This window comes from Rhinolophus sinicus, chromosome 6 (assembly GCF_057876585.1).
Source record: "Rhinolophus sinicus isolate RSI-liver-muscle chromosome 6, RSI-T2T, whole genome shotgun sequence".
NCBI classification, from domain to species: Eukaryota; Metazoa; Chordata; class Mammalia; order Chiroptera; family Rhinolophidae; genus Rhinolophus; species Rhinolophus sinicus.
In genome coordinates, this window is record NC_142506.1 from 58,921,198 (window position 1) to 58,944,404 (window position 23,207).

Below are 23,207 nucleotides of genomic sequence, written 5' to 3' on the forward strand. Positions count from 1 at the left end.
AAAATACTATAGCATGTCACATTTTCTCATTTCGCCCAAGAATCTAGAAATAAGCCAGATGGCCCCTGGGCATCCCGAACAGATGTAACCAAGTTGAAGCACTTTGTCTCAGGGACTTTTGTCGCAGCGAGCTCTCCTGGTCCTTTGTCAGTACCTTCTGCTTTTCTTTCACTCTCAGCCCTGAGAAGATTGATGACTGACCCAGAGCAGTTTAAAAGGAACTTTAGACGAAGAACATTTCTTGCTTCGGGCTGGTAACAGTGGTGTCAGCAAGATACGCAATCTAGCAAAAAAGGCAACAGGCTAGGAGTAAGGACTTTAAACATGCCTGTGTAGGAGCAAAGTATTCTAAAATTAGTTGGTTTTGAGGGTACTGTTTTCTGACATACCACTTAGGAAAAGAAAGATAAGATAGTTACAACGTATTTGATATTCTCTTAAAAATATAAAGTTGTGGATATCGGTATCAAAAAACCCATGAAATAAGACACAGGTGTTTTGATTTTATAACGGGAGAAACTTCTCTATGTATTTTATAGTGCAGAATGTCAGATGTGAATAGTTAATAAATTACCTATTAGTCCATGCAAGGTTCACATTTCTTTGTATGAAAACAGATTCAGCCTATTTCGTTTATGCATTTCATTATTCTGTTACCTGTTTCTGGATTGGAATGTGATTTGAGTTTCTTGTTTCCTTTTAAATATCAGATTTGGACTCCCAGACTCTAGACGCCACGGTGAAAGCATATGTCTGTCTCCGTGTAACACACTGGCAGCAGTGACAGATGATTTTGGCCGAGTTCTTTTGTTGGATGTAGCTAGAGGAATTGCAATACGCATGTGGAAAGGTACTTCCTTACAACACCCCAGAAGTAAAGTTAATCCAATCGTTGAGCAGCATTATCATCCCTTAGCTTCTGGTCGATAACACTACTTAGTCCTTTATGTTTATGGTTTCTTGTTTTAACATGAACTCGGGTCAGCAACACTAGATCCAGTAATCTAGTTGATTTCTCCTTTAAGTTTCGTGAGCTCATAGGGACTTTTTTCATCTCTCTTTATGTACTTCTTTCAATTCTCACCGTCATTGTCATTTCCTGAACTCAGTTTCTTGCCGCTGCTACATTCATTCCATTTCAAAAGGCCACGCATGAGTCAGATGATCTCCCCAAATCTAGAATGCCAAGTCTTTCAGGTTTAAGAGCAAAACCCAGCAAAATCCGTCTTGCTGACTTGACCTCCATATCCACCTGGTTGGGCCGGTTTACTTAGCTTCTTGGGAACGGTGTCAGTTGGGAGTTGCAGTTAGCTGCTAATGACAGAGCCAAGTACAGGACTGATACGAAATCACCGTGATACTCTCAGAACCCAGTCTCCTGCCATGTAGCTTCCCCACTCAAGGTTATCTCATGGTGCAAATGGCTGCTGGAGCTCCAGCCTTCTTACCTGCATTCCAGGAAGGAAGAAGGGGAAAGGAAAAACTGCCAACTGAGTCAGTCTACTTTGAAGATATTTCCTGAAGTCCCTCCAACCTTTTGCTATAAAACATGATCCAGGACTTAGTCACATAGTTGTACCTAATTACAAGGAAGACTTGAAAACATGTAGGCACTGTGTCAAGCTGAACAAAATAACATCTCCTTGACTAAGGAAGAAGAGGAGAATGTATCGTTTGGATTTGTCTGGGACAGTGCATGTTAGCACAGACTGCTGGTTGGAAACCACAAGGATGGGGCAGTCTGGTCTGCACTTAGCAGTGTGAGGAGTCATGGTTTTGAGGATACTACATTCCTCTGGCCCACACTGAGTCTCCTCTCCCTTCTTGCCAAAGACTCTTTCAGTGCTTACCTGCCACATGTTTAAGGGTCTCTAGAAATAGGTGTTAATGCTACAGATACATTCTTTCTCCTTGGTGTTTATTTTCTGACATAATATCAAGGGTGTGTTCTCAGCAAGACTTTTCCAGAACCTAGAAGACTTAGGTGTACCAACCGGTCCAAATCCACTGAGGTGATCTTACTGGCATTGTTGCTTATCTTTCGGCAGCTGGTACAGTCAGTTTTTCTCCCTGTGCTGGGAAGACAGGCATCAATTACCTGTAACGGGCTACCCTCAAATGAAGACAGTGCCAGCTTCATCTTCTCACATGCAGGCACTTCCTCCCGTCACTGCCCATGCTTTCCCTCTGTCTGCCTACCACCAATCGCAGGGAACCAATTGATCTTTTTCTTATATTTTAATTGACTTTTATTTTAAATCTAAAGGGAGAGAGTTTTTTAAAGAGGGAGGGAGGCACACGGCATCAGGGAAGGATACTCAGGAGGCTTCTTCAATGATACCTATTTTCTTTTCAAAGAAAAAAAGTGATCTAAAGCAAATGGAGCAAAATGTAAAGATATAATGAAACTTCATGATTGTTTCCATATTCATTATAATTATTATTTTCAGTTTAAGATATTTCATAATTTAAAAAGAACATAGTTTTATAGCTTTCCTTAAATTCCTCCACCTCCCAAAAAAATACCCAGAGTGCTTCAGAAGGCTGTTACTGAACTTAGATTAATTAACTAATTAGCTCCCCTTTTTCTCTGTTCCCAAGGGTATCGGGACGCACAGATTGGTTGGATCCAAATCGTGGAGGACCTCCACGAAAGAGTCCCAGAAAAGGTGGATCTTTCCCCCTTTGGAAACACTCAGGGTCCCAGTCGAGTAGCTCAGTTCCTTGTGATCTATGCACCACGGAGGGGCATTTTGGAAGTGTGGAGCACACAGCAAGGGCCTCGAGTGGGCGCTTTCAACGTGGGCAAGCACTGCAGGTAAGCCGCAGGCCCGGGCACTCCCTGGTTACGGAAAGGCAGGCTTTGCTCAAGTAAAGCTTTCATTCCATCTCCTTATTCGTGGGCAAGTTGTTTGAGACTTGAAATGCTCTTTATTATGGTTTTTCCTGCGAGTGCCTGGTGTATGATTATTTAATAACAAATCACATCAAAAAGGCCATGATATGCTACTGAATTAAAGTTAGCTTCGGTGCTGCCATTTGTCCCCACCCACCCCTTACTTACACTGTGGAGGCTCCAAAGGAAAGATGCGTTCCGATTCCCCTGCTGATGGTCAGTGAGGGGAACTAGGCCCCTTGTTCCCTATCCCGTTCAGGATAGGCCTGTGCTCGTTCCATTTTCTGGCACATTTTAACAGGGTAACTCTGCCAGATGAGTCCTGCTTTCCCTCAGTTCGTATTTATTTGCCTAATTAAATAATTTGCTCCTGAATTGATAGTAATGTTGGGGTCCCTAGCTACCATAAAAGCACCTTTTGGCGTGTCTCCTTTCTCTAATGTCTGTACTGTATTGGTGTGTGATTTCCTCAGGCTTCTGTATCCCGGCTACAAAATAATGGGCTTAAATAATGTCACCAGTCAGAGTTGGCAGCCACAGACTCACCAGATCTGTCTTGTCGATCCCGTGTCTGGAAGTATGAAAACAGTGGTCGTTCCTTTCCATTTAGCACTGAGGTAAGATTTACCGTGTCTGCTCACGGTGGTCGCTCTGCTAACCTCTCCAAGTCCCTTATTTTGCTATTTGTTTTGCTTTGTTTTCTAGTTATTGTTTCCCCCCCCCCCTCATTAGACTGATACCTTGAAAGTTAAATAGGAAGAATAAAAAGGACAAAATAAAAATTGGAATGTCAGAATTAGAAGGAAACAAATTTCACCCTCTGTAAGAGCGTGTTGTGTTTATTGTTTTAGTGATAAGAAGAGTGAACGAGCCAAAGACATGCACTTAGTGAAGAAATTAGCAGCCTTACTGAAAACAAAATCTCCCAATGTGGGTAGGTATCCTTTAATAAAAATAACAAAGCATATTGCTATGTCATTTTCAAATTAATAGACTATTCCAAATGGCGCAGTCAAAATACTTCAGTGCATGTGTGAGCTATGGCAGCTCCTTTCCAGAATGAGGTGAGGTGCAAATAATCCCGAGTACTTTTAAATGGAATTGCTCTGTCGCATTGAAGCATGCCACCTAGAGGTATTAACAGTTGTTACAATAACGTGAGAGAACCCAGAAATCTTTTAAACTGATAGTACAAAAATATGCATTTTTCCTTCAGAATAAAGTTTTGCTCTAATAAAAGTGAAAAATTTGCTTTGGTTCATTTCTCTTTCTAGATTCGGTTGAAACAGAAATAAAGGAATTAATTCTCGATATTAAGTACCCTGCAACCAAAAAACAAGTAAGTGTATATAAGTGTATATAAACAAGTAAGTGTATTTCCTGCTGAGTAGCTATTACATATCCCTCTTAAGAAAAATCTTTATTTTTCTCATTTCCCTGCAAACATGACAGACTCATTTCTTCTTTTCATGTTTTTATTCATGTTCATCCTTTTTTATATTCCCATGTAGAAGTTCCCGTTGTTGGTTTTTTCCTTTCTTTTTAAAAATAAGATACTGTCACCATAGACCCAAGTGTGTGTGTTTTATACACACACATCCATCCATAACATATATTCAGATTAAAGAATAGTATTATGTAAGATGAACACATGTGGATAACTACCCTTGCCTTCTGGTGGTTTCTTCCTGTCTGGACTTTTTGTCATTAACACCATATTTGGCATGAAATGAAATTGATTACATTTACTTGTCATGCAAGTATAATTCTCAGGTACACATACTAACACATCTTGAAAATGGAGCTTCCCTTTGAAACGTAGGGTAGTGAAAGTGTAGGCATTAATGTCAAATTTCAAAAACAGAATCATTGCCTTCTAATTACTAGAATTGCTGAATCAATATCTTTCTTCCAGGCTTTGGAAAGCATTTTGGCAAGTGAACGTTTACCATTTTCCTGCCTCAGAAACATCACTCAGACTCTCATGGACACTTTAAACAATCAAGGTAATAGGTTTGTGCTGAGAGGAGGCTGTACTCTCCCTTCAGATTTTATAACTCCTGATTGTAGAAAGCTATTCACTGCGTATGCTACATCATGCTACGTTAATGTGAAAACAATGTGTAAGGTAAGGTAAAAGGGAACTCATTTCATACCTTTAGTGTTTGGGATTTTTTTTTTACTCCCTGTTCATTGTATACAGTTGATTTTTACCTGAGCTTTCTCTGAATATATAATATTTCTTACTGTCAGTATTTTTCTTTTGCATCCCTCTACTGTGAGGAAAGCTACCGGTATAGATAGAATTGTGAGAAGTGATTATTCTGACACAGTTAGAACATTTGAAAGCCATTGGCATTAGGGGAAGTCAGTTGGTGGTATGCAGAAACAACCAGGTTTTCTTGCTGTGTTGTGTTTTATTCATGGGAGGAGAGATTTTTGTACATGCGGCATTCTGTAAGTCATGATGTTTTGACCAAGGTCATTATAAAAATATTGATCTGTGATTTCTGATTTGTGATTTGATTAATGTTTATGTATGGAGTCTATGTCTTCTCACCCATTCCCTCATAAGCAGAGTTAGGACTTCCAGAATCACAGACTGCGATTACATTATTGGTTCGGAATTTTCTGGTTGTTTTTTACTGTTCAGAATTTATTCATCTGAAAAGAATTACATCTGTAACTGTGGGGTTGTAACTCCATACTCTGTCCAGCTGAGCCAGCAAAATTCCATCTATTCTGACTTCCTAACATTAGTTAAATTGTAGTGTATAGGGTACCGACTTCCTTTTTTTTGCTTGTCATGTTACTTATATAAAGTCAGCTGTATACTAATTATATTTAAGCCAACTTACAGTGGCTTAATTAACAAATCACAGGATGCCCTTTCAAGACTTTCAGCATCCTAATTTTGAGAGTCTTTTTTTCAACACATGTTAAGCTGACTTTTGGTAAACAGTGAACTCCTTTAGTGCAGAGAACTTGTGAGAAATACCCCTTTTAAAAAGTATGAGTGGTGGGAGCAAAAGGCAGATTTTTGATCCTTTGGCTCAGCCAACCCCCAAATAAAAACCAACAAAGACACATCAAGAAAATAAAAAGTGTGGTACACATATAAAGCCCCCCCACACACACACACCCTACAAAGCTTTAACAAAATATCAACATTTATTAAATCAAAAATTATCTTGCACTGGGCTGGGAGTAAACCAAACACCACTGTTGGAGTTCTGTAAAATCATCACTAGTTACTCTACTCATAAATGAGAGTCCTAAAAATGTCCAGTGTTTAGTACGCTAAGCTTTATTATGGCTATAACAACTTAGACAATATTCCAGGTTACTGTATCCTAAATAAGAGTTCTTAGGGGTTTTCCGTGTCTGCCTTTTAAAAGAGTAAGTATTTGTTTTATATTAGATATAAATATTTAAATTATCATACAGGCATGTATCACATAGAGAGTATTTTTCCAGCATTTATCTTGAAAAAAGCCTTATTGATAGGATATTAAGTGGAATTCTACTTTTGGTCTCTTTGCCACCCTTTTTTGAGGATCCATCTGTCACAATCCACTGTTTTGGGTTGAATTATAATATCTGAGCACCGTTCTAATAAGAAGAGCCAGGGAGCTTTCTTTATATTTTGTCTTCAGTGTGTGAGCCTGGCAGGCGGCATATGAGTTACGGGGTGAGGGAGAACGTTTTCAAAGCTGTTTCCAGACCATTTATTTACATTTGAGTATTAGACTAAGATATTTGTCCTTTCTTTTTTCTTCTTCATTTTTTCCTTTTTTTTTTGTTTGACCCCTATTCTTAAAGCAGCTTATTTCATTTAAAAAGTTAGATATTTTGCCATGATAGAAAAATCCTTTGCCTTATTCATCTGCTGTAACGTAAGCATCCCAATGTTCAATAAAATAGAGCATCAGGGGATTATGTAATATTAAGAGGTTTAATGAAAGAAAAGTCTTTCTATGAGTCTGTTAAATAAATCTCTTTAATGTGTTTTTTCCTTCTGCCTTTTAGAACTTGAGTCTGTTGACGAAGGACTGCTACAGTTTTGTGCCAATAAATTGAAATTACTCCATCTTTATGAATCTGCCAGTCAGTTAAATTCCCTTGATTTTCAGTTAGACACACCTTTCTCTGATAATGTGAGTCATCCTTTTATACAAAATAATCGCTCTGTTTCTGTTTAATTTTTTAAATTGGTGGTAAAGAGTAGAAAATCACGAATTTTTATGAACTGCGAAGGTGTATTTTCTTTACAAGATTTCCTGTTGGCTCCTTCTGCCTTGCAGCTAAATTTATATTATTTATGCTAGAATATTACATTTTATGTTAATCCACTGAGACCACCCTTGAAGCATTTGGTTTTGCTCAGTTTGTTTTTTGAGGTTGCTTCTTACAATACACTTCTGGACAAGGTTTGGCAATTAAAATATATTCAGTTTACTGAAGTTGCAAAACTAATTTTTTTTTTTAAGGAAAACAAAAATGATTCTGCTAAGCAGAAGAGACTTTCTGTGTTGTTAGCAAACTCATACAGCTTGCTCTTTGTATACTACATAATGAAATACTTTTAAAAAATATTCTATCTTACAGCAGAGTGTTTGAAATAATTATAGTAAATGTTCTATGCTTTGGTTCTATAAAACATAAGAAAGCGACAGCAGCTTGTAATCTTTATTATAGTGCAATATTGTTCATTTCTGAGGACTGTATATAAAATTTTTACTTTCCATATAGAGAAATTAAGTTTCTTTAATAGGGAATAGAGAGAAATCTTTTCTCTCTATTCCCTCAGATTACTGTGTGACCTTGGTTGTTTGTCTGGCATCAAAGCCCCAAGTCTTTTATTTACCTAAAGGAGAGTTACTATCAAAGTGATTTTAGTGGTCTGTCAAGTGTATCTGAAAATAATCTCGTGTATCTGAAAGTTAGTGAAAGCCTTTTGTTTTAAATATACATGAATTACAAAATTTTAAACAAAAATTGGAGATCATTTTCTCTCTGTAATGGAAACAAGCCACACATTCTAGCATCTTTTTTTTTTATATTTGGGATTATAGATGGATTTTATAAAGCATTTTAACAATAATCTGTTTACAGTAATATTCTGTGATTGCCTTATAAATGATAATGCTGTTTTTCCAGCATCTTTCGTTTTTCTGTCTACTTCACCAACAGAGTAAAATCATAACAAGCAACAGGAAGTTTCAAGTTGATTAAGTTATGTCGACAGGATTGCCTACACATTTCATAGATTCTTCAATGCCTACTTTTTCCATAAGGTCCCAACTGTGTCTCAACCCATCAAAGAAAGTTAAATGTGTGGCGTAATAGTGCCATAGAGAATTACTTTTACTTGATAGCCCTAATGTAGTGTGCAAAGGATAAAAGAATTACAAAATTTAAAAATCACTTGGCAGGTTTTTTTATTTTATTATTTTTTATCTTAAAAGCACTTTTTAAGAATTAAAACCATATTTTGCTGTCGACTTGTTTAGATCCTTCAAAAAGCTTCTAGGCTGAATGGCTAATTTTGTACACACAAAAATAAAATTCAAATCTGAAGTAATCCGTTTTTGCTGTCTCTGGGACACGGTTCATGTAAGCTCCTGTGTAAATTCAGTATAGGATTGAACTACTGGTATGTGTTCTGGAGCATTTCGCAGTTTACTACTTTTTAAAAACAGCAGTCTTAAGGAAATAAAGCAAACTTTTGTTTAAAAATGCAGCTCTAATCATGTAGCATGGGGAAAGGAAGTTTTGAGTGCTATGGCAAACTTAGTGTCTTTTAAGTGAGTGTGTGTGTGTGTGTGTGTGTGTGTGTGTGTGTGTGTGTACTTGTCCCTGATTTATTATAGAAAACTAATAGTAGTATCAGGAGATATTTGTGCACATACGGCATGTAAAAATAGTTTGAAAGGCTGGCAGGTTGTATCTGTGACTTTTCAATCGCTAGCCCTAAAAGCCACATAGAGGATTTATATGGAGCTATAGTGAGGCTTTTTTTTCCCAGTGTTTTCTTTTATAGTGTTTATGCTGCTTAATAAGTAAGGATTCAATTTCTTATTGAATAGTTCTTTAATTTCCTTAGGATCACAAGAGTAGCAGTTGACACTGTTACATTTTTTCTAACTACACACTAACACACATTTATTAAAATTCATACTTTTTATAAGTGTATAATATCAAGAAACTTTCTAAAAATGGTACTTTTAGTAATGTGTTTCTAGTGTTTCTAGATTAGCTTATTTAAATAACCTAATGATGAATGTAACAGTCAAGTTTTAAGTAGAGTAATTTGAGAGTAAGGTTTTAAGCAGAGTACGTTACAGCTATCACATTAATTAAAAAGTCATCTTTTGCTTATCACCTTGCATTTCATTTCAGATGATGGGGTTGACACATATGGCAGACTCATAGAAATACAGTCTATTCAGAACTTTTTCCCCCTATTTTTAAGGACTTGGCTGTGTTACTGAGGCTTGATGAGAAAGAACTGCTTAAGCTCCAGGCATTATTAGAGAAGTATAAACAAGAGAACACCAGGACTGCTGTCCGATTTTCTGATGATAAGGATGGGGTGTTGCCTGTAAAAACATTCCTGGAATATTTAGAATGTGAGAAAGATGCGATCAACATAAAGAAGATAAGTGAAGACGAGTATGTGGCTTTAGGTAGGTAGAATAATAAAGTGCTCGTGAAATCCTTCCTCTTCTAGAAGAAAGCCTGGGAGGCCCACACCGCATCCTAAAGATACTGTAGGTTTGTATTGAAATTAAATCAACCAAAGAACTAATGTATATTTTTCTATCAACGAAAGAGAAAGATACCGTGGATATGGATGTACTATGTCATAAAAGTTGTGTCAATAAGGATACTTCAAAGATGGTGTTAGATACGTAATGATGTGTCTTCTTCATTCATAAATCAAGCAAATTGAACCATTAATTTCTCTCCTTTCGTATTCTTTTGTTCCTCTGGGGGTCTAGATTGCAATTTAGGAAGATTGTTAGTCCATACGGTAAGTGGTCATTGGTTAATGCATTTTGTTTTTGTTTCACTAGGCAGTTTCTTTTTTTGGAAGTGTTTGCATGGAGAAAGCTCCACGGAGGACATGTGTCATACTTTGGAGTCAGCTGGACTTAGCCCTCAGCTATTGTTGGTAAGGTTTCTTATTGCTGGATGCTGTTCTTCCTTGAACATTACCCTTACCCGGAAGTGTCTGTCTTTTTTTTTTCTGTCTTTTTTAACCATTGTCTAAAGCATATTATGAGACGTACATGAAAACTGTCTAAAATGATCAAAGAAATTTATAATCATCATATTTCAATGAAGAATATTATTTTCTTTTTCTCATTCCCTGTAAATGATGACAAGTATATTCCATGGTTGGCCTGAAATAAATTTAGACTCTGACATGCATGCATGCGTTTACAGTGGACTGGGATCTCCAGTAAAAATGATCATATTAGAACGATAAAAGATCTTAGAGAACAAAACTAACTCCCCTTAAAGCAATATGGAATTATCAAACATTCCCAAGCTTTGAATACGTATATGTTAGGATTTAATCTCTGTGCTATAAGAAATGAAGGTAAAAGAAATCCCATGGAAAAATTACAGCACTAAATTTTTGCCCTTCCTGCAAAGACTGAGGGACGTTACCCATCAGCAGTTCTCCCCTTACAACGCAACAAATGCACACATACACATAAGTTCTCTTTCACACAATTAATAGTTATAAATGGGAAGGGGAGAGGGAACTTCTCTTAAAAAAAAAAAAGACAAAGCCCAAGAATTTAAGTAATTGAATGTACAGTAAGACAAGCTTTTAAGAAAGCCTGCTTGGTCACTGTGGTCACGTTGATCGGAGGAGATGGCAGCGTGTCAGGTCCTTGCTAAGCCATGTGGCCTCGGGAAGATAAAGCGCAGGGATTTTGTGTCCTGTGCAGAGATACACATCCTGCTTATGACTTGCTCGTTCCCAAAGCAGTTGGTGCCAGTGCCACAATAGAGACTGGCGACGTTTTTCTGAATTCTTCAATGTCAAATCGTTTTTAGAGATAGTAGATAAAGTATCAGACTTTTACATATAAAAACCATGAGTAAAAAGTGATGTGTTTCAGCACAATACATTATTAGTGTTATGAAGACAATCTGTTTGAAATGGTACTCTTGCTATTGTTTCCTGATTATTATCTGAAAATTGTCAATGGTAATTTTATCAGAATTATGTTCATGAAGAAACTTGGTACTTATAGTCTAGGTTGTATAAGTTTTTAAATTTGCAAAGTTTTTGAATGTACTATATCCAGGGATTTTTCTTTCAAAGTTACATTTGATTTAGTCACTGTTTTGCTACATTAGAGTAATACAGATGACAGCTGATAGTTTTTCACAACGTTTAAAACTTTAGAATTATTCGCAGTGGGATTTCATCAAGCTTTAGATTCTGTAAAACAAACTGGTTTTCAGGAAAGACTAGAAAATAAGGCTCATCCAAAATACTGACAAAACAGGTTTCTTTTAAGTAGAGATAAGCAAGGCTAAGGGACGCCTTCCCCATGTTCTTATCTGCCAGCATGTCCACTGAGTGAAGGATTTTTAAAGCATTGGGGATTTCAATATCGTAGGAGGATACTTTGCAGAAGGAAAAGTCATTAGGTATTAGAAGCATCTACCAGGGACTCATAGGATTTTCTCTTTCATTCTTACGTACAGGTTTTAACAAGTAGTGGGTACTGCTTGACTGAGCACAGAGGAATTAACTAAATTTCCGCTCAAGGTTTCTATTTTTCAAAGTCTGTTATTGAAATATCATCTGGTAATATGTCAATATGTGACACCTATATGTGAAATAACATATTCACATTTATATATGAATCTATAATACGAAAATTCACATGAATAATGTAATGTGACATTCCTTGCTGTGAGGTTTTGAAAGGATATCTTATTTTGTATGTACTAGTTATGGAAATAGTTACCTTCTAAATGTATATACTGTCTTTTACTGTTGTGTATGTCCATTATGTTTCCATGTGGTAGCTTAATTTATCTCTGTATTCTCTTCTTTGATTATTTTTCTTCTCTCACCTTAATTTTCCCTGAAGTTTAAAAAAATCTATTTGTCTGTACAGTGATTCCAAAATTGTATCATTGTGTTCTGCTGGCCCTTGTGACATCCTCTGTTTCACACTGACCTTCCGCATACAAACAAAAGCTTAGCTGATTGGAATTTTTAAAGTTTAAGAAAAGCACACACTCGGCTGTAGGCAAAGATTATCTAGTTGGGCGAGAGATAGAGGAGGACTGACCTAGGAACAGACGGGAAGTTAAGCAGAGGACAGGTGTTTTGGTTTGTTTCAGCATTTGCTCAAGGTGGTGGTTGGTTGGGGGAGGGGCTAGCTGGAGGAAAAAGTAGAAGAGTTCATAGTGTGAACAGAGATCTAAGACATGGCATTTAATTGGTCTAAATGTAATTTAGTCTAAAATAACCCTTGAGGTGGCCAGTCTTTATGAGCACTTTGTGATGTGATGTGACACGGTGCCGAGCTTTTCATTATCCCTGAATTACCTGTGTACAAATTTTATAAATCTAACAATGTTTCCAATGTGAGTAGATACACTGGCTCCTACGCATCTTAAAAGTCACTTACATTGATTGAAGTGTTTCTGTTTAAAATCTGTTTCTCATGACTGGTGAGCGATTTACATTTAGAGTTTGATAGTTTTACCTGCCTGCCCCCCACTGCCAAGCCCACTGCCTTTGTATGGCCAAGACCGCGCCAGCCGGGTCCGCACCTCTGCCCCCCACCTGAAACCTGTAGCGGAGTAGTGTCCCTTGGGATACAGCAGGTTGAGTACTGTCCGTTTGTTCCATGTCATTTCGTTACAATGTTGATGAGATGCTCTAGGAATCTAACTCTTGTTTATATGTTAGTCTGTTGTAAAATTGGTTTTGTTACATGTCATTTTGCTTGAAGTCACAAAATCTCTTGATGGTGTTAAGTGAGGACTTACTGTAATATGCTCCTTCATGGAGGCTCCAAGGGGAAGGCAGTGCTTAAACCAAAGAGATGCAGATGCTGGAGTTTAGATCTCTGACAGATGATAAAGAATTTCTTAGGGAGACAAGAGACCTTTGCTGCCCCTCATGTCACAAGCTGTCACAACCAACCATTTCTTCCCCAGCCCCAAAGACCGAATCACTCACACACACGTGTGCTATCTAGAAAAGTGTAAGATTTTGTTGATGTTACATATTTTTTTAGACTGAAAAAAGATTTAAATTTGATTACAGTCTCTACTCCTGAGTGTTTGGCTTTCTAAGGAAAAGGATATTCTGGATAAACCACGGACTATCTGCTGTCTTCATACGATGCTGTCCCTCCTGAGCAGGATGAAAGGTAAAAGCGGGGACACTGGGGTTCAGCCTGCTCGGTCGGAAACGAGGCCGATGTCCTCGGAGGCAGAGTGTAGCGCTTGAAATGCCCCAGAAACAGGGAGAAAAGATAAAAGGAGACTGCAGTACTTACACACCATATTTCACTATAGAGATTCTTTTGTGTATAAAGAGAAAGCTCTTGATGCATTTGAAGTGTGCTTTATGAAAATTAAATTTATATTTTGTGTAATCACCAAAAATAATGTGGTATGAACAATGTATTTTCCTAATTCAGTGAAGTAGTTGGGTCAAATGGTCTCTGGTGGAGTTCATAGTTTCCTTAACTATTTTCGGTGTGATTAAAACAATAACCTATAAAACGTTCACTAGTACTTTTCAGCAATGATGAAAGTACAAACGCTATTCAGAGGCAGATGGCTAACAGCATGAGCAGATGGAACATACGTGCGCTGAATAAAGGACTGTAGGTTAATTTTTCTGGTTTGTTCAGGAAGATAACAGGCTCTTCGCTGGGGAATTTAGTTTTAACACAGTGTTTAATGTGAAATTTTGGACCCCCAAAAAAAACTGAGAAACTGAAAGTATCTTTTTGAACTTTGCCTGCAGTGGCCATCGATGACACCTGGGACTCCCAGTCTGTGTCCCCTTGGTGGCAGCAGATGCGCTCGGCCTGCATTCAGTCTGAGAACAATGGGGCTGCTTTGTTGTGTGCACACGTGGGGCACTCTGTCGCCGCGCAGATCTCGAGCAGCGTGACCGAGAAGGTAATGGCAGAGGTGGGGCTTCGGCCGTCACCTGTCCAGCCTGCTGAGGGGCCGCCTTGCCCTTTCTGGGGCCGCATTGTCTTTCTTCTGTGTTGTGGAACATGGAGACTCTGAAATGTGTGTCCAGTGGGTTCTTAGGTCTTTATAGGGTAAGAAGGGGGCTGAAGGGCGCTGCCCTTCATTTGTTTTATGCGGATGACATGCATCCTTGAACTTAGCAATCGCTGCATGGCACAGGGAGGAAAAGTACTGAAGTTGAGACCTGGCTCCCCGCCAATGGCTGGTGCTTGGTGCTGAGTCCCTTAAAAAAGGAGTCTCCTGCCTTCAGTTTCCTCATCTGAAAGAGGTCAAGGTTAGATTGCATTATTTCTCACATTTGTTCTAACTCCTAAGTTCAACGATTGCATTCAGAGCCCCTTTTTATAAACATAGGCTGTTTGGGCCCTGTAATGTTGAATGATGGATGACTTGTGAAAGTTTCCTATGGGCCCTGTGCTTTGTGGTATTTCCTCATCTCTTGGAGACTGACATTTATTTAAAAAACAAAAGTAAAAGAACACTGTCATCCCTTAATAATAATATTAGGTTGGTGCAAAAGTTATTGCAATTTAAAAGGTTAAAAATAATTGCAAAAACCACAATTACTTTTGCACCACCTAATATCTCATGGCCGATTGAATAATTTTTTTCCGAGGGGGACGTTGCATTAAACTGGATGAGACACTTACCGTAGGTCTGAAGAGAGTCACTTAGCATTGTCAGTCTCATAGTTTATAGGCTAAATGTACTATTGCCGGTTTAAGATGTTTATAATAATGGAGAGAGAAATTGAGACCCTCTTTTTTTTTTTAATGTTGGCGAGTGTATGCTAAAGAGAGATCATTACCCTGACACGAATAGAAAGAGCTGTGGCCTGAGAACTTTGTGAGGTATCATTGGTTGAATCAGGGTGTGGGGTGGTGGGAACGTCACTGCAGGTCTCTGTAAATGTCCAGAATCCATCACCATTGCCCTAAGTCTCCAAGTCCACACCTGACCCTCATGTATCCTCCAGTCAAGCAGTGATATCTGTCAGCAGCATCCGTGTGTCGCTGTGTCATGTACCCTGACGACCCAGCAGCCTTCAGGTTCCAGGCTCATTCAAGTCGCTGGTGCTTCGGAATCTTGGCTGGAGTGTCACCCGCGCTTTTCCTTTTAGGTTTCCCACACAGTTGCGGGTGCTGACTCGGAGGCCCTCACTGATTCCTGGGAGGCCCTTTCTCTGGACACGGAGTACTGGAAGCTCCTGCTGAAGCAGCTGGAAGACTGCCTCCTACTGCAGACCCTGCTGCACAGCAGGGCGAACGCTCGGCCCTCCCCAGTGTCGTCACTGCAGTCGGAGCCACTCCCGAGGCTTTCTGTGAGAAAGCTGTTAGAAGGAGGAAAAGGTACCCTCAAGTCTGTTCGAGCATTTGTGTCTGTGTATCCGTGTTTCATGATAACGGGCATTTTGGTCATTGGGTTTTGTTGGTTAGAGCAATGACTGAAAGAATAAGGAAAGAGAAGTACACTCTTGTTAAAAGCACATAAATAACCCACCACGTCTTGTTCTCAGTTCATCTTCTCAATGTCTGAACCTGTCAGTTCACGGCTCAGGGACCCCCAGGTGTCCCGCCCCCCACCCCCACCCCTGCCAGCTGGCCTTACAACACAAGCAGAGGATCCCAGAGAATGCTCGGAGCACCTCACGAGCCCTCCCTTTGCCAAGTTCATGTCTGTGTGAGGCCAGCTCTTCCCCATGCACTTCACCCAACACAGCCAACTGACCACAGTGGGTGGAACACAGAAGTGGTCGGAGACTCCAGATACAAGCCAGACCTGAGAGGGACTTGGAAAGTGGGTGCCGTGCTTCTCACTAAATATATGGTTTGGCTTTTGGAAATACAGTTAATGTCATAGGATGTGTGATGGGTTTATTGTTTTTCTTTTAAAATGAACTAATACAAATATTTTTAAATTTCTAATACCATAACTATTCATAAACGTAACCCACAAGCTAAAATTCTTTGGGGTTGTCCATTTTTAAGAGTTTAAGGGACTAAGACTGAGAGTAGGGAGTTCAAAAACTGCTGGAACAAAGTGAATTCTGAAGCTTGCTCTCCAAGAACTTTTGACTTTGACCCCAACCCATTTTTCCATCTCTTGCTTGCTTGTCGCTTGCTTGTCACTAGTTCAGATGAAGCATCTGTGGGATTCACCATCTCTGGGTCCGAGCCTTTGCTTATCTCTCAGCCTACCTCTCCCACGCATGGATTCTTACTCATCTTTCAAGGCCCAGCTCAAATGTACCTTCTCCCTGAAATCTCCCATGAGTCACTAACTGCAGATTTTCTCTTCCTCCTCCTCATTTCCACGGAGCATGACACCTCTTTTCCGATGCATCACTTTCTGCCGTCCTGGAGTCATTGGGTTCCGGTGCCTATGTCTTGCAGGACCATAAGCATCTTCCTTTTGGAATTATCTTGCCACGCTCCCTCTCACCAGCAGCTCTGTCAGGCTTTGAAACTGGAATGCTGTATTTCTGGGTTTATAAACACCTGGGTATTTATAGATTTTTTAAATTTAGTTAACTTGTCCTCTCATTCTTTATAAGTCCTGTGAAAGTTTTTCATTGTAAACTCACTGGTGCCACCTGGTGAAAGTGTGGGAATATTAACTAACACTCTATAATCGGGCTTGATTCTGGAAAGAGAATTATCAAATGATCTGAAAACCAAGCATGAGACATTGAATCCCCCAGCACACTGCTCTTGTTTATTCTCACTGATAATTGTGATTTTTACTGGGAGGCATTCTTTTTGTGGAAAGGTTCCTATTTGAATCAAAATAGGAGGAAAGACGGAGAGAAGGAATTTTGGTAAATTAACGAAGAAGGTATAAATGTGTTGCAACTATATCATAAACAGGACTCTTCACCTTGAATGATTTCCCGTTTGCATTTATAATTTGTTGGACTGTATTGATGACGGCAGCATGGCATAGCATCGTGTTGTTGATTAAATGCAGCTAAATTTTGCCCAGAAATATTCCATGTAGGCAAGTTAGTTGACTCTTAAAAGTAATGTGTTGCCCTAAGAAACCTAGGCAAGGGTCCTGCTGATCAGTCAGTTTTCACTTATATGAAAGTGTCGTGAAGATGTATTCATCCCTTTGTCTATTTGGCTGGTAAAGAATATTGTGAATTTGTGAACATAGAAGGTATGTGGTACACAAACATACATACGCACATGAACTTATGTCTCATATTTTACGAGAGTATAAATGTGCCCTTAGATACCAAGGAACCCACTTGCCCTCACACACAAGCCGAGTGGTAGGTCCGCACACTGCTGTGATCTCATGGCTTTAGGGGTCGCTTTCATGCTCTAAATGGAATGTAACCCCTAGATCTCTTCATAGGAAATGCAGATCATGCCCTGTATGGGCTCCCTTCAGCAAACTGCAAATTTTCCTTTCCTTTCTTGTCTCCAAACTACAGGTGGCATTGCAGACAGTGTGGCCAAGTGGATATTTAAACAGGACCTCAGCCCTGAAGTGTTACGCCTGGCTAATAAGGAAAGAGATGCAGAAAACCCAGACGAGCCCAAAGAAGGTATTCCCAGAGGTTCAGCTGAGGTGTCGGAGGTAGAGATGGACTTAGGAGTCATACCAGGTAATAAAGATGGAGAAATGTGAAATCCAGAGTGGAGATGTGGCTGAGTTTGCAGGAGGGCAGGAATAAGGTCTCCGTGTCGTCTGACTTGCAGACTTGCTGTGCTTGGCCTATCAGCAGTTTCCTTGCAGCCTGGAGCTGGACGTGCTGCACGCACACTGCTGCTGGGAGTATGTCGTTCAGTGGAATAAAGACCCAGAGGTAAGACTCGCGTCACCGCTTCTGTGTTCATTCCGTTTTCGTGCTTACGCTCTACGTGTGTGGGGCCATTTAATTGGGTGACTTATTATAAACACTGGGTATCTCCCCTTTGGGGTATCTCTGTACCAGGAGCCATGCTAGGCCTTTTTCATCCATTCTCTTGGATAATCCTCACAGTAAATCTGTGGGATACAGGTGCTGCTGTCATCCTAGAGGAGACAGCTGGGGCTCAGGGAAGTGAAGTTCTTGCCTAAGGACACACCGCTAAGTTAGTGCCAGGATTTCAGCCTAGATTTCTCTAAGGCCAGTGAGATGTTTTACCTACACGCCTGGTTAGGTTGTGATGCACATATTTTGTATTTCCTTTTGAATCCTGCATGAGGTCGCACCCACCTGATAGAATGTTCTCGGTATTATAGTCTTCATGGTGAAAACCAGAGTAACGAGCCTGAGGCCAGCCTAGTGTCTGATTGTTCAGGTATGACTGTATTTGTTCATCACTTCTCTTCCGTTGGTCTCAGGAGAAAAATCAAGAAGGCCATATTGTGTGCAGGGCTGACTGGTCCAGGCTCTCAGCTCTGCTTGTGCCCCATTTGCTCCCACTTCTGGGGACCAGCCTCTCTCCCAGGACATTCAGTCTGGAGGCGGCCCCAGGTTGGAGGCAGCAGACCTGGATTTAATGCATTTCTCACCAGGGTCTGGGTTTGGACCAGTCACTGAATCTCAGCCTTGTTTTCTCCTTCTATCCTTTTTCTAAGGATTGGCACCAGGAGAAAGCGAGGTATAAAAACACACACGCATGCTCACCTCGGTCAGCACAGCCCTCACGAGGCCCCCTAGTCAGTGCTCTGGTACTCTCCTTCTCAAATCAGAATTCTTTCCTTCATCGTCCTTGTATCTGGTTGCACTGCTGAAGAAAAATCTCACTGATGAGCTAATCACGCTAACGTATTAATGGTGACAAAAAAGTCTTTAATCTATAATCACTTACTTATTAAAGGAAAACATTTAAAAACTTCTTTAAACACAGGAGTGGTCTGATCACTTAAACTTGGACCAAAAAGTAATTTGGGGACAGAGGACCTTCTTGATCCCCCTTGAATCACCACCTTTCATTGACGCCTCTGTAGCCTGAATGGTAATCGTATTTAGGCTCTGTACTTAAAGGGGATGTTTTCCTGCATGAAAAAAGAGTGTTTAGGACTAGAACCAGGACGTAGTTTCTAAAATCTGAATGAATCAATTCCAGATTCCAGCCTAAGAACATGGTATCTAAGAGAAGTGCTCTGTTTTACCACATTCGGTTATAAAACCAAAGGCAGTTTGTGAAGTGGACACATTAGCTGAGTTTAAGCCCCATCACTACTAGTTAATAGCTTCGTGACCTCCGAACCCTTTGTGCTCAACGTTCTCCTTCAAGTACATGAGGACTATACCAGTTGCTGCCTTGAAGGTTGTCGCAATTTGTAGAGAAAATGCATGCGGAGTATAATGCCTGACGTTTTCATTGGTGTTATTGTTGTCTATTAGAATTGTTTACATTTGAAATAAGTGGCCATTTTTCTTATTTGTTTGGTTTTTTTCCTGTTGAATATTTGTCTCCTTGCCCCCTCTAGCCCCTATCCCAGGTCCACCATTTGACACACACAGCTTTGTTAGGCTCAAAACAGTTGAAATTATCAGAGGTGATGTGTTTAATTATTGCACAGGCTATAAAATTATTTAGCAAAAATCTGTATAATTGCTGGGTAAAGTTTTATGTATTATATTTGGGGTTTAATATGTTAACTATCTTGATTAGAAAGAGTTGAATTTCAGACATCATCCCTGATAATTCATATTTCCCTTCACTGCCTTAATGGTTTCTCCTTGGCGTTTGTCCCTAACATACTGTGTAATTTGCTTACGTGTATTATCTAGCTCCCTCACTGGAATGTAACCTCCTGAGGGCCAGGATTTGGGTCTGTCTTATTCAGTACAGTATCCTGTTGCCTCACACAGCCTGGTGCAGGGTAGTTGCTCAATAAATATTTGTTGACTAATGAATGGATCAATGATATTTGCAAAGAAGTAAACCCAGTTTTCAAACCCACTGTGTGATATTCAAGTATTTATTGGAGAGAAAACTGTTATGATGTCCAAACCACAGTAAATTTTGAATCCAGATGTCAATATATATGACCTGGTGGGGTTCTAGGAATCAGTCATTATACAGATAATGTGAATGTAAGAGAAACCGTGACATTGTCTTACGAAAAATTACTGCTTACCTAATACTTCCATTATTGCAACATTCTTATGTAGCTTTATGCAGAAATTTATGTAAAATTTCTATTTCCTCGAAACACCTATTAAATGATTTTTTTTTTTCTCTTTTTTCTCCTTTTATGTAAGGAAGCACGTTTTTTTGTTAGGTCAATAGAACACTTGAAGCACATTCTTAACGCACATGTGCAGAATGGTAAGTAAATGGGTGTTAAAAATATAACCGTCTGATTCAAAAGAGGCAAGAATCTTTAAATTTACATCCTATTAAATATTTATTTCATGGTCTTATCACCCAGTACATTGCCGTGTATTGATTGCCGTACACAACGTACCGGCTGTCTTAACTGCTTGGGAAAATCTGTCCAGAAAAGTGACGGGGGTGGACAGTAACTGTCACATCTGTCCCTACCCATCATTGCCCAAGCTGACTACTATCCCTAGACGTAAATAAGCAAGGAGAATATTATGCATGAATTACTGATTTGCTCTTTAGTTCACAGGCAGGTCAGGACTAATTCCTCATTAAAAAGTTACGTAGCCAAAGCCTCCTAATACTGTACCCTAGAAGGCACCGTGTGCTTCTTTAATAAATGTGAATGTTCCCCGCTGGTTGGTGTACCTGGAAAAAAAAAATGTTACAGTTATAGGAAAACAGGTTGCTGGTTCCATCTATAGATAGATGAGTTTCCCTATAAGAATTAGTTGAGGAGTTCAGCCATTGGCTAGCGAGTCATCTTACTGAGTTTTGAGAGTAGGCGTGGGGCTGGGTAAGAGGAGGTGTCACCTTTATGTTAACGCGATCGATTCTAGCGAAGCCACTTCTGGACCACCTTCCTGCAGGTGATACGAAGTCAAGTTGCAGGAATTCTAAAATGTCTCATTTCACGTGGAGAGAACTTGAAAATTATTTATCCATCTCTTAGATCTTACTTTCTTCCAAGAAAAAATTATTTAAATGACTCGTTTGGGAAATACGGTCTCTATAGTATTCTATCCTTTCCGATAAAATTAAGTTACTCACTGAGTTCAGGCTAGTATTTCTTCAAGTTAGAGCTTTACCCAGTTTATACAGAGTCAGCTTCCTGGCCCCTTGCCAGCCTTTGCAGGACCTCACTCCTAGATACAGAAGCAGCTGCGTGATAATAATAACTGCATGTGAAATGTCCTGTGTACGCTGCCTCCCTGACAGCTGTTTCAGAAATGTCCATGGCAGTGCCACAGTTTATTGAACATGAAAGTATGAAGATCAGGTTTTTTTAAAAAAAATATTTTTCTATTTTGTTCAATGATTTTTCACGTACACTTTATTTGGTGGTTACCTATGAGAACAATGAATGGCTGGACATTGGGTTTGTTTCCAGTGTTGGGCCGTTGTGAGTGAAGCTTTGTGTTCACTTCTGCAGTAGAATGGCTGGGTCACGTGGGAGACACATATTGAGCTTCAGTTGATACACTGCCAGTTTCCAAGTGGTTTTACCAATTTATCGTCCCGCCAGGAGTGTATGAGCGTTCCAGTTGTTTCCACATCCTCACCAACACTTGGTGTCATTAAAAAACTTTTTTGCCTTGATGTGGGTTGTGTAATGTTACCACTTTCTGATTTTTGTTTTTCTCTCATAACTAGTGCTGCCTTACGCATATTAGCCATGTGGGTGTCCTCTTAGGCAGCCCAGTGCTAATTTTTCTTAAACAATAAATGTTTTTATTATTTTTAATAACAAACACTACCTAAGCTGTAAGAAATGATATCTAAATCAGTAGCCCATATAGCTTTATACGCTTCATGAAGACGGTCGTTTGTGTCTGACGGAAGGAAAAACATGGAAGCCTGTTTTCCATGTCCTTTTATTTGCTCTCTAGGCATCGCGTTGATGATGTGGAACACGTTCTTGGTGAAAAGGTTTTCTGCCGCTACATACTTGATGGATAAGGTAAGATAATTCAACTCCATGTACTGACTTCTTATTTATTTGGTCCCTTTAGTGGGTACTAGACAGATTATTTACATGGGGCCTCATTAGACTGATTTTTATTTGATACTGCCTTTCAGTCTTGCTCAGTGAACTGTACTTCCTGGTGCTGGCATTTTGATGACCTGAACAAGAGCCCCAAACCCCCGAAAGGGAACCATAGTAAAAGCCTCCTAACCCAAGAGGCTAGGTCTGGGGTTGACTCAAGCACTTGGGTTTAAATTACAACGTACCAGTGTCACTGACTCACCAGTCGTTGCATGTAAGGCCAAGGTGTTTTCTTTGGAAGGAGTCAGTTGAAGTTCTACTTAGGTTTTCCTGCCTAAACCTCACCCATAATGCATTGTCTGAGTTCTAGGTCCTGTTTCTTTAAAGTCGTGATGCGTTCCGAGTGTAAAATCTTCAGATTTTTGTAACTTATACCCCTAATTTTTATAGTTGTTTCCTACATCTAATCCAGTAGACCTAGGAGTTAGCTACTCCCCTCCATAAATCTTTTTAAAGCATTGATGTAGTATTCATATAAATGATTCCTTCTTTTTCCTCACTCACATTTCATCAGTTACTGAATTAAATTGCATACTTACCGGCTGTACAGCCAGCATAAGTAGATCTGGGAACAGACATAACATATAAGCACGTGACAGCTGATGGGAGTAGAGGCTGCCAGCGCACAGGACAGTAGCCCATGGCTTTGAGCGGCCAGGCCTCTCAGTACGCTTTGCAGGCCGGTCGGGAACGTGGCGTAATCTGGCTTCAGTGAAGTGGATGGCAGAAGAATTAGCACTGTAATGACAACATGTGCTTTTAATTGTAGTGACAGACATTCCTAAGCCGCGAACAGCACTGGAGTTCAGACCCACTAAGTATCTCTTCTTGGCCAAGGGCTGTGCTTGGTTCTGTGGCTGCAGGGATAAAAATCACAGTCGCTGCCCTCAGAGAACTCACAGTCTACAGGATGGGTGGGTAGATGATAGGGCACTTTGGGGACTCA

At 39.8% G+C, this 23,207-nt stretch overlaps 1 protein-coding gene across 1 annotated transcript in view; it reads left to right on the top strand.

Annotated features, from left to right (window-relative positions):
* The window catches only part of RAB3GAP2 (RAB3 GTPase activating non-catalytic protein subunit 2), a 61,647-nt gene that overhangs the window by 32,198 nt on the left and 6,242 nt on the right, over positions 1-23,207 (top strand). Inside the window, exons 13-28 of the mRNA XM_019741692.3 lie at positions 711-850; positions 2,602-2,818; positions 3,370-3,513; positions 3,748-3,830; positions 4,171-4,235; positions 4,812-4,902; positions 6,926-7,053; positions 9,372-9,585; positions 9,976-10,073; positions 13,215-13,320; positions 13,926-14,083; positions 15,282-15,510; positions 17,601-17,774; positions 17,869-17,975; positions 20,370-20,436; positions 22,104-22,174. Coding sequence (XP_019597251.3) covers positions 711-850; positions 2,602-2,818; positions 3,370-3,513; positions 3,748-3,830; positions 4,171-4,235; positions 4,812-4,902; positions 6,926-7,053; positions 9,372-9,585; positions 9,976-10,073; positions 13,215-13,320; positions 13,926-14,083; positions 15,282-15,510; positions 17,601-17,774; positions 17,869-17,975; positions 20,370-20,436; positions 22,104-22,174 — 2,092 coding nt within the window. The remainder of the gene's footprint in view (positions 1-710; positions 851-2,601; positions 2,819-3,369; positions 3,514-3,747; positions 3,831-4,170; positions 4,236-4,811; positions 4,903-6,925; positions 7,054-9,371; positions 9,586-9,975; positions 10,074-13,214; positions 13,321-13,925; positions 14,084-15,281; positions 15,511-17,600; positions 17,775-17,868; positions 17,976-20,369; positions 20,437-22,103; positions 22,175-23,207) is intronic.